At 47.4% G+C, this 12,117-nt stretch overlaps 1 protein-coding gene across 1 annotated transcript in view; it reads right to left on the bottom strand.

Annotated features, from left to right (window-relative positions):
• Positions 1-1,992: 1,992 nt before the first annotated feature.
• Positions 1,993-12,117, bottom strand: part of CPLX2 (complexin 2) — a 30,042-nt gene continuing 19,917 nt past the window's right edge. The window contains exon 3 of the mRNA XM_015410136.1: positions 1,993-2,261. Coding sequence (XP_015265622.1) covers positions 2,064-2,261 — 198 coding nt within the window. The 3' untranslated portion in view covers positions 1,993-2,063. The remainder of the gene's footprint in view (positions 2,262-12,117) is intronic.

The raw sequence follows: 12,117 nt of genomic DNA, 5'->3' as shown, positions 1-12,117 counted from the left end.
AGACTCCCCCTCACCTTCTAGCTAACCCATTTTGCCTAATTGTGTGCCTCTGGGGAAAGGATGGGGAGTAGCAGGCAGGGAGTGAATCCAACAACAGCACAGCAGAAGAGCTGGGTGTGAGCTGGGGGAGGGGTTGTAGATCACCACACCTCTGGGCGGGACTGGGCTGTAGAGGTGGGAGATTGGAAGGGTCTCCCCCCAAGGTATGTGGGACCTTGAATCAGCAAGTTTTGGAGGTTCCTTGGCATCTCTTCACCTAAAGGGGAAATTGGGCAGCGTGAAAAGGAAAGCGCTGGTTATGTCACGTGAGCCACAGCAGCTCAGACAGGATTTCTGTCTGTCTTTGTGTGACCCTGATTGGGTGTGATGCGGAGGCACCCTATAGCTTGCACACCAAACTGTTATGCAGGTATCTGAATATGCGTGAAGCAACCCCATGGCTGGGTCTGCCTCTGTGAGGGCCTGTGGCAGGGTTCCTGAGGCCAAGATGCCACAAAGACTACTACTGGGTGTGATGCAGAGCCCTTCGTTTGGCTAGGATCGGTGGCTGAGCCTCTCAGCCCCAAGAGACTGAGCCAGCAGGCACTGTTTGCTCTCACAGTATCACTGATCTGCCTCAGAGTCCCCCCCCCCAGATCCTCCTTCGCACTTCCTCAGCCCCTTCCGTGGAAGGCCATCTTCTGGATTCCCATCGGTATAAATACAGCTCGCTTCTCCCAGCCTGGAAATGGAGGGATGTCTTTCCCTCCCCCACTCACTGCGTCAGGGTATAGACGACCCCTCTCCCTTGAGTTTACCAGTCTCCAGAATAATCACCTTATCCGAAGGCGTAGCTGAGGACTCTGAGCACTTCCTCTGTCCCTCCTACTCTGTAACCTTTGCCTGCAGCTGCCACAAAACACTTAGGGATCAAACACCAGGGCAGCTGGAAAGTAAAAGGATGAACTGGACTAAAGACAGGTGGCAGAGACAGCCACGATGACAGGATCTTCTCCTTCCCTGCATCCACGAGGGAGCCGAGTGATCTTGAACCCAAGGCTTCACCCCCCCCCCCCCATGGATCACGAGGTCAGGCCAAAGGACTGAACTTGGCCTTTGGGCCCTTTCACCAGCACTAGCGTGGCCGTGGAAGTATGAGTGTGTTTCCGCGAACATGTGTGTGGGCTGGAAATGGTTTCAGGCAGCAGAGCTTCTGCGCTCTCCTCCGTGCCCATGTGGATCTGCATCAGCGTCTGAGGTGTGATTCCTCAGGTAATGAGTTCCCCTCCCCAAGCATGAGACAGACAATCCAATATGCCAACAGCCCTTGGAAGTTAGGGATGGGGGGGGGAAGGATCGCTCCAATTGGTCGTTCCCTTGGTCAGGGACGGAATGTGTGGGGGCTGGCCTTGCCCCAAGGAGCTATAGGCGGGAACAGGAGCGTGGAGGGGGGTGGGGTGGGGGGACACGCAATCCCTCCCTGGCAGTCAGCATGGGGCTGTGTGGAATGGGCGTGGGGGCGCATGGGTCATTGTGCAGAGCCCAGGCTCCCCTCCCCCTCCAGTATCCCATGAGGTCTCATCAGTGAATTTGGTCCCAGAGTCCCGCCCCCCCCCCCCCGCCCCGGTCTGTGCTCAGGGTTATTTTTTTCCCTAACCATGCAGCCAGCTGGCCCTTTGGCACAACAGAACTCCAGCGTTGCACAGTTAAGAGGTGGGGGATGGGAGGGGGGGAGCCAGGCTCCCGGCAGTGCCCAGCCTGTGGCTCCGGGGAGCACACCAGGTGAGAGTGGTTGTTGTTGTTGTTGTTGTTGTTTTGGTCTGATGGGTAGAGCAAGGGTAGAGGGCAGGGGAAGACGGGGAGAGTATCCCATGCCTGATGTGCCTCTCCTGGGGACAAAGGGGGTGGCTTGGCAGGGGTCCCATGGCACAAGGACGTATGTGGGGGGGGTCTCCCCTTGGAACAAAACAAAATCAAATGGATAAAAAAAATGAACGTCCCCCTCCCCACTCGGGAACCCCAGCCCAAGCGCTGAGTCGGCAATACCAGGGAACTGTGGGTGGGGCTGGGGGCTGGTGTGGCCATTACTTCTTGAACATGTCCTGCAGTGGGCCGGGCAGGTACTTGAGCACCGTATCGAGGATGCTCTCCTCGTCCTCGTCCTCGTCATCTCCGCAGCCTGCTGGGATGGCTTTCTTGGGGCGCGTCAGGCTCCCCTCGCACGGCTGCTCCAGGGCTGCCTTCTCCTCAGCCTCCTTCTCTTCTTTCTTCTTCAGGCCGTACTGCAGGGGAGAGACACGGGCGGGTCGTCACAGACGGGCAGAGATAACTGGCAAATGGGCGTGTGGGGCAAGGGGAGCTTGGCTCCTGAGACCATCTCAGCCGCACACTGAGGGGAGCCCTTGTGTGACGCAACTCCCACTGATGCACTGACCACTTCTGTAAATGACCCTTTCTCATATGGCTTGTTTTTCTTAGAGTTGCGACCCACCACAGACTTTTAAATCTTCCCCCGAAGATTTAAAACAAAACAAAACAAAAAATAATAATCCAGAAACAAAACAACCAGAGCTCCTCTCACCTCCCCTGCTCTTCCTTCCTCACCTCCATAGCCAATCAAGAGCCCAGAAAGGTCATACAACAGTTGAGGGAGAGGTGTGAGGCCTGGTTGCCTTGTCTCCCACTTCAGTGTGAGTTTTAGGATCTATGCCCTATGCTTAGACTGCAAGGTGGCAACCCTAAGTTTGGGCGGAGGAGTGGCTTCTTAGTCAGAGACCACACATGCACTCAGGAAACCTCCTTGGTTCTCTTTTTGCTGGTCCTTCTCTGAGAAATCGCTGCTCCCAAGACCAACTGTGCAGGCCAAATGGTCCTCACTGATCCGCATGCCAGGGGAAGCTGTCACCTAGAGCTAATTAGCGCCTAAGGAAATGAAATCAGCCTGACTGGGTCAAGGATACATGTTAATTGGGAGATCTGGTATCCTGAGCCTGGGTTGTCAACCTCCGGGTGGTAGCTGGAGATATCCCGGAATTACTACTGGCCTCCAGATGACAGAGATCAGTTCCTCTGGATGAAATGGCCATGGTTTTCCATGCTCTCGCCCAGCATTGCATCCACATGTGTGTCCTCATGGGCACCCATCTGCAACAGAGCTTTCCTGTGGTGTGAGGCCTGCCTTCTAACCCGTTGGGCAATTCTGCATTGGCTTTCCCCTCCGTTGTTTTACCAAACCCACCTTGGAACAGAAATTCCCCTCTGCATTGCATGCAGCTTTCACTTTCTTTGATCATCGGATTTTATGGTACCCTCCACACGGCACACCACTTTCACTTTCTTTGATGATCGGATTTTACGGTACCTTCTGCATAGATTTATGGCCATTCAGGGGTGACTTTGCAGTCAGTACGGCGTTGTGGTTTGAATGTGGTTTTGAGCTGCACCTTTTCCTCAGTGTTGAGAAAATGTGGAGCGAATGCCAGATGCAGAATCGCCCTTTGCTTCTCTGCCTGACTCTGGCCAAAGGAGGAGGAGGAGGAAGAAGAGATTGGATTTATACCCCGCCCTTCACTACCCAAAGGTGTCTCAGAGCGGCTTACAAACTCCTTTCCCTTCCCCTCCCCACAACAGACACCCTGTGAGGTGGGTGGGGCTGAGAGAACTCTTGACAGAAACTGCTATTTTTCAAGGACAGCTCTGTCCAAAGCCTCCCTCTGTAGGCTGGAGACAAAACATCCAAGTGTATTTATCTGAAGGCGGCCTATCTGGGCTGGCCACAGCACTGCAAGTGGTGCAGGAAAGAAGCCGCCAGGAGGGGACATCTCTTCAGTGTTCAGCCAGCCCATCCATGGTACTCATCAGCACACATTCTAGCCTGGTGTTTAAACTCTTCCCCACCCCAGTATCCAAAGCACTGCCTAACATTGCCAACAGTCAGTCTGTGCTGGTACAGGGCTGGTTGTATCAGTCTCTGTTGTGGACACCTCTGCGTCTGTCTGCCATTCCCCACCCCGTTCTGAGTGTCCCTGCAAGTCCCCTTGGGAAAGCCTGGAGCTGCCCAAAAGCTGGGGGTGGGGAGGAAGGGAGGGGGCTGCAGAAGGGAGTACAGAGGAACACGTTGACAAAGAAGAGCGGCTCCACGTGCTCTTTTGCACAAGCCGGAATCTCTTGTTCCCATCTGCCCCAGCTAGCAAGATATTGCAGGCTGGGTACAGGCCGCACCAACTGCACTATCTGCCTCTGCAGAGGGATATTAAAGATTGCAGATAAGGAGTACAAGGCCCTACCTAATACAGGCACTTACAATGTGGGCGATAGAGATGTAGCCACCACCCCGATTAATAACCTGTGGATGGTGGGAGCCTAATATGATTGGCAGAAAGAGTTGATGGCAGAGAATATCACTCAGAAGATCCCCCTTTCGATTCCAGCTACTGCTTCATTTTGCATTGTGAGAAAATATTCTTATTTGTGTGCAAAGCCAATGCCTTCCCATCCTCCAACTTCTGGCAGTTAAGAACAGAACAAAGAGCCCCACTGGATTAGTTCAGCATCTTGCTTCCAACAGTGGCAGCCAGTGTTCCCTCTAAGCTGAGTTAGTGTGAGCTAGCTCACAGTTTTTTAGCCTCCGACTCACACATTTTTGTCTTAACTCAGGAAGGGATGGCTCCAGCGGAAGTTCATTTATGCAGTGGCCAAATCACTCGCTCACAACTCTAATGCCAGTCACTCACCAAGTAGAATTTTTGCTCACAAGACTCCACAGCTTAGAGGGAACATTGGTGGCAGCTGGTAGAGTTACCAGCAGGGAATAAAGGCAACAACCTTCCTGTGTTGCTTGTTCCTGGCTTCAGGTATTCAAAGGTACACTGCCTCTGAACATGGAGGTCTGATGTTCTTTTCTTCCTGTCTACACCCTTGTACAAAGCTCCTCCTCTACCTGTTTTTTCCCCAGGTTCCTCTTTCTCCCTCTCTGTTCACTTGGCATTCATTGCAATCTCTCTCTGTCCTCCTGCTGCTCCCTCTTCTCTTCCCACAAGTTTTCCTATTCATATCTCTTTAGCAGTTTTCTCCAGTTTGGCTGATTTGCTGATGGAAAACTGTGTTTACACTAAAATGCTCCACTTGCTTTCCCAAGAAAATTGCTCAGGACTCCAGTAGAACATTCAAAGCTTCTCAGCACTCTGCTGATGTGTAAACCCTGGCAGTTTCTGTTGGTCATTGGTAAGTCTGCAGGCAAGAGGATCTGGGAGGGAAAGGGTTAAGAGAATTCCCTCACTCAAGTGCAGTTGGCCCCACCCTCTCATTGGTTAGCCTCTTGGCCACTGCTTGCCCTCTGTTTCAACTTATATAGAACCTCTCTTGTTCCCCCTCTTACCTGGGCTTGAAGCTGTAGCAAGTTAACCTTTTTGGAGTTAATCTGTTCACAGTAAGTTAAATGTAGCTACATGAATATGTCATGTAAGAAGTGTTTCTGTTTTTGTAAGTAAAATGTCTTTCTCTTCTTTGTAACTGTTTGAACAGCATTTTGGTCACCAGTACGTTGATGACACTCAGCTGTACCTGCTGATGGACTGCTGGCTGGACTCCACCCGATCTATCTTGGCCAGGGGACGGGAGGCTGTGGCTGGCTGGTTACCGTAGAGCTGGCTGAAGCTAAATCCATTGAAGACAGCGGTCCTGTGCCTGGGTTGTGGGCAATGCTACCTCTAAGCTGTGGAGTCTTGTGAGCAGAAATTCTACTTTGTGAGCCACCAGTATTAAAGTTGTGAGTGAGTGATTTGGCTACTGCATAAATTAGTTTGCTCTGGAGCCATCCTTCCTGAGCCAAGACAAAAATGTGTGAGCCAGAGTCTAAAAAACTGTGAGCTAGCTCACACTAAGGCAGCTTAGAGGGAACACTGGTTGTGGGGTGGGTGGGTTCGGGGATCTGATTCCCATCCCTTGGCGGGGCACCATTGACACCAGTGGTGAGGAGCTTAGGAGTGGTCCTGGATGCCTTGCTGTCAAAGGAGGCCCAGGTCATGAATGTTGCCAGATCAGCTTTTTACCCATCTTTGGCTGCTTGCGAGGGAGGGCGGGATAGAAGTCCCATTACATAGATAAATACATTTCCCTCTTAACCGGGAAACATGGACTATCGGAGATGCTGTATGAAGCTTCTGTGCTTCCAAGTTAAATGATTTTTTTTTTCATTTAACCCAATAATATATCAGAAACCTAGATTAAACTTAACCAATAAAAAGGATTTAAAGTATTTGATTAGCAGATGCCCTTGGGTGTTTTTTTTTTGTCCTTAAAAATTCTCCATTGTTCTTTTCCATGTTGCTGTGATAAGGATGAATGAATGAAGCAGGTATTTGGATATTCCAGAACTTACTGCTGAGAACTATAGAAGCTAGCTTCTCATTGAAGCAAAAGGATCTGCTGGAATCCTAGAGGAAGAAAAACCAACAGAGAAAGGCAAGGAACTGGACTCTTGGATAATCAAAAAAATGGGACTGCCAAGAACATTATTATGAGATCATTGGATTACACTGAGACTTTCATGTCTGAAAATTCCCAGACAGGAAAATAAATGCTTAAAAGTCTAGAAGAGTATTTTTGGTTTACCACTATCAAATCATAAGGAGTATGGATAAGAAAACTTTTCAAAACAAGGCTATATAGCAGAGAAAATTGTAAATAATACTTAACTGAGGCAGGTGTGTGAAAATCTAACAATCTGTGGCTTTAATCTAACTGATGTACAAAAGACAAATTTTATGCTTGGGATTTTAGGGGAAGATTTTTCTGCATTTGTGAGTGTGCAGAATCAAAACCAAAAGAAAGAGCAAAAACTTTCAATCAGGCACTAAAAGAATTGTGGGAGGAATGTTCAAAACAGCTTACTCAATTTGAACCAGTGAATGGCTCAAATTACATTTCTAGAAAGAGCTTGAAAGAGCAAGTCTCACCCAAAGAAAGGGAGAAAAACCAGTTGCTGCATTGCTTTAATTGCAACAAAACGGGTCACTTTGCAAAGGACTGTAGAGAGCTACCAGCTAACAATAATTTTTGAAAGACGCATAGGAACAGCACACAAGCTATAAACAAACAGAGAGGCAATTTTAAAAATCAGAAACATGATAGTACTAATGCAGCATACAAAGGAAAAAGGTTTTTACTAATTGACCAGAAAAGCCTTATTTATGATGATGCTGAATCAGAATCAAAAGAGAATAAGTGGCTAATAGATAATGGAGCATCTAATTATAGCTAGATATGGGATTATCTGGGAAAACAGGACAGCTGCAGTTAAACATTGTTTAAAGAGAGTGCACTCCCTTTAAACATCGTTCTGGGTGAAGCTACAGCTTCACAAATGGATTTAAAGGGACCACAACACCTTTAAATACCATCAGCTCCATTATAGCCTATGGGGACCATTATAGTCAATGATCCCCATAGGCTATAATGGGGAATTATAGGTGCCCCCATCCTCCATTATTTCCAATGGAGGGAAAAACCCACAAAAAAATCAGGGACTGATGTCAAACCAGAGAGTCTCCGCAATAGAAACTGAAGGTGTGGGGAGCATTTTTACAGAACTAGTGTCACTGTGGCAATGCCAGCTCAACAAAGCCAAGCAAAGGGTTTTTTTGCAAGCCTAGCACAGCCAGTGCATGTACAGAGTGCCCAGAAGAACCAATGCCACTGTAGTAATGCCAAGATATAAAAAAGTTTTGTCATACCAAGCCATAACTCCAAAACAAACACACACACACAAAAGGAGAACACAGAATTGTTGAGGAATGCCAGCTTAACAAATCCAAGTGGGTTATTTTTTTGCAAGCCTACTACAGCCAGTGCACGTGCAGAGTGCCCAGCAGAAGCAGTGCATGTATAGAGTGCCCAGCAGAACCAATGCCACTGTGGTAATGCAAGATCAACAGAACCTATCATCCAAGAAAGGGGAGTGTCATGATCTGGGCTGTGCCACTAGAGGCCTACTAGGCCCGGGCAGCCTGGCTAGCAGTAGGTGAAACTGGGCCTACAACTCCCAGAAGCCCCTGAGAGATTTTGGAGGCAAAATTGACCAACAGGAAAAGAGGAAAGCTTGGAATAAAACATCTGGAGCAGCAGGAAAAGCTGTTCTTTTCCCCAGGGAACAGGGCCAGGAGAGGCTGCTGTGGGGGAGAGACCCTCATCCTGAGGGAAGGGTGAGTAGTCTAATGTCACTTGGAATAGTGAGCTAGGGACAGTATATATTTAGACGCTTTAGGGCATTTGATTTCTTTTCTTTTCACCCACTTACTGTTATAATTCTGCACCTTGTTTGTTTGACTTCTTATAAAATAAACTATTTTTATTGTTCATTCTTCCTGGTCCTCACACCTATTATTCAGCCAAAAGGGAGGTCTAAAGGCCTGGTAAGGTGCTTTGGGCCTTCTCAGAGGAGCCTGGAACCAGAGTGGTGGCAGCATCAGGTGACACCCCACCTGAGCCGTGACAGCGGGTTCCAAGCCTAGCATAGCCAGTGTATGTACAGAGTGCCAACCAGTACCCGTGCAATGTACCAGTGCCCAGCAAAACTTAGTATCTTCCCTTAAACACTCCCCCCCTCTCAACTGAAAACAATGGGGCACTTCTTTGGGTACTCCGTACATGCACTGGTTCTGGTGGGCTTGGAAACCCTCCCAACTGTCAGTTTCTACTGCAGAGACTCTCTGACATCAGTTCTTTTTTTCTTTTTTTTACCGTTTCCCCCCAACCATTGGAAATAATGGAGGATGGTGGCACCTTCTTTGAGGGCCCATAGAACTGGGTCCCCAAGTCCAATCTTTTTGAAACTTGGGGGGTCTTCTGAGGAGAGGCATCAAACGCTATGAAGAAACTATGGTACCTCTATCTAAAAAACCAGCCCCCCCCATCCCTTGGATACCTGTGATAGAGTCCCCATTGATTATAATGGTCCCATAAGGTATAATGGAGCTCAAAAAATCCAGGATTTCTGAAAAGAACAGAATCTGAATACCATACCGGTATTGGAATTCTGAAATTTTGGGGTCCAAAGTATCTGAATACGAAAAATCCTGATTTTTGTATGTGTTCATACCCCGAGTCACAGCACATACTGCAGATATTTCTTTGATGAACTTAATGAAAGTGAGAAAATAGAAATAAAAATGGCTAATTGGTGAATGCATACAGATTCATAGCACAGGTACCAGCACTTTATGCCGTGGCATAAATATCCCAAATTGTTGATGTCCTGTACGAACCTGAATCAAGCTGTAATTTATTGAGTGTGTCTACATTAGACAACAAAGGCTTTGACATATGTTTTGAAAACAAGGAATGTACTATTAGCAAAGATAATGCTATATATGCACAAGGTAACCAAAAGGGAAAAGTATACGAATTGAGTCTTGCAGGTAAACAGGTACACCTGACATATGAAAGGAAAGATGAAGAGAGTCTGGAGCTGTGGCACAGATGCCAAGGACATCGTAATCCAAAGGTAATCCTAGATCTTCAGAATAAGAACCATGCCAAAGGCATTAAGGCAAAGCCTTGTGACATCAATGACATAAGCAAATGTGTATGTTGTATAAGAGCAAAAGGAATTAGACCCTCATTTCCACCCAGAACTGGTGGAAGCCATTAGCAAGCCATTAGAATTAATTCAAAGTGATGTCCTTGGACCAGTATATGTAACATAAAATGGTGGAAATAGGTACCTTTTAATCTTTCTGGATGATTTTTCAAGGTACTCAGTTGCATATCTGCTGAGGCAAAAGAGTGAAGTTCACAAATTCCTCAAGAGGTACGTTGCTATGGTTTCTAACAAGTTTGGAAGAAAGGCTCAAAAACTATAGACGGATAACAGTAGTGAGTTTATATCACATAAGATGCAAACCTTCTTGGTAGAGGAAGGCCTCCTGCACAGGAAGTCAGTGAGCTTTACACTTGAGTAGAATGGTACTGCTGTAAGGAAGCTGAGATCTTTACTGGAGATAAACAAATGCATGCTTATGGATGCAAGCCTACCCAATAAATGGTGGGGCGAAACAATCCTGACTCCAAACTATCTCCAGAACAGACTGCCCATAAAGCAGACCATACATACACCTTACCAAAAATGGCATGGCAAGGTGCCAGATGTGGGACACATTAGAGCATTTAGCAGCCAGGCCTTTGCGTTTGAACCCAAGAAGAAGAAGAAGAAACAAACCCTAGATCCCAGAACCAGAGAAAGTGTTTTTGTGGGATATGATTCTGGAAGTAAAGGATATAGAGTGCTGTACCCAGAAACAGGAGAAATCTATTTCGGGCGTATGATTTACTTTGATGAAAGCAGAGTGCAGCATGTGACTCAGAAAAGGCAGGTGACCAGTGCCGGCTCTTGGACCTTGAGCCAGTGCCGGCAATGATGAAATATCAGAACAAGACAAACCACCAAAGCAACCGTGCCAGAGATTCAGATCAGTACAACCCAAAAAGATGAAGCAAGTGAGAATGAGAAGACAGGTGGACTGGACAGCTCTGTGACAGCAGATGAAAATCCAGGACCAGACCTCCGATACTCATCATGACCATACAAAGGCATAGCGGCCTTGTGCTTGCCCAACCTCACAAGGTCAGTGTTACCATCTGGAAGGAAGTAGAACAGATGCCACCAACTGAAGCCAGTAGGTGGAAGAAGGCAGTTGGCGCTCTACATAAAAACAAAACAGGGACCTTGACGAAGCTACCACCAGGAAAGAACCTTATTGGATGCATGCTTTAAGGTCACACAAAATGCAGACGGAAATGTGGAATGCTACAAAGCAAGATTAGTTGCTAAAGGCTTCTCACAAAAATATGGTCGGCTGAAAATTTTACCATTTAAAAATTATTTTTGTTTTGCTAAATACTGGCAAATTTGTCCCTTCTTCCAGAAATCTTACATGCATAAGCAGCCCAGCCAAGCTGCATTCTACCCCACTTCAGAGCAAAAGGGCAATCCCTCCCACATAGAAGGTCACAGGTTCTGCAAATGCAGCCAATTATTTCTCCTCAATCTCACCTTTCTGACAATGATGATGATAATATTCTTTCTGAGGAGAATACTGACTAGCATGGTCAGATAGATTTTACAAATACAGATGTGCTTCTGGGGTCTGGTTCACACATGTATTTTCGTCACCCAGTGACTCAATCAAGTGGTGAACTCACATGTGTGAATGGACAATGAAAGATACATGCCAGACATAGACCTTTCCCACTACTTCAAACGTTCAGTTCAATTCCTTTGCGTGTGCAGCTGCCAGTCCTCAAATGTACACATTTCACAAGCATGTGTGAGTCAGCTTCTAGAGGACAGGGCAAAAGCATGGTAGGGAGGCTTGAGTTTTCCAATTCCTCTCTTTGGCTTTGGGCCTGGGCTCACTATAAAAACAAGTAGTAGGTTCCGGTTCCTCTCAAAGTGCTCAGTGTATGGTGTCCTTTTTGACTGATACACATCAGTCCAATGGAACACAATTTGCCTTTGGTCATCAGTCCATATTTATGATACCTTTTGGCCACATCTTGCAAACCATCAGCAACCAGTCATCAGATATAGCCAACCATCTATTCACCCTGGTCCCCCCCCCCCAATCAAGACCAACAATCAGGACCAGAGTGATGGCCAGGCCAAAAAGGGAAGGAGAAGGGGACAAAGTGGGCATCCAGAGCGCAGGGCAAGCAGGAGCTATTCCTTAGCTCCAAAGATGGCTATTCCCCCGGGTCCTGACAATGCAAACTCATGAATAAGTATCCTCTCTTCTGCACCATGGCAAATGGAGACAGCAGAGGGAGATGAGAATAATTCATGAGTATGTGTGTAAGGTCCCAAGGGAACAGCAGTCTGTGAGGCCTAAGCATTAATGTGGTCTCTGCTTAACAGGCTGTTACTTCTGCAGACACAGGCTTCTGGAACTGCCAAGGTGGAAAAACTCAGAGCCTTTCCAGAAAATTCACTGGAAAGGTGATGATGGATAGGCACCGAGCGAGCAAGCAAGCAGAAGGAGGTGGGGCTGTGCAGCAGTTGCATGAATGAATTGCTGCTGTCAATAGCAGGGAGGCGGTCTCTTTTTCTTCAGCGCAAAAGCCCACCACCTATAACCACAATTT

This window comes from Gekko japonicus, unplaced genomic scaffold (assembly GCF_001447785.1).
Source record: "Gekko japonicus isolate JY-2015 unplaced genomic scaffold, Gekko_japonicus_V1.1 scaffold510, whole genome shotgun sequence".
Lineage (NCBI taxonomy): Eukaryota > Metazoa > Chordata > Lepidosauria > Squamata > Gekkonidae > Gekko > Gekko japonicus.
This window is presented reverse-complemented; position numbering and strand designations above follow the sequence as displayed.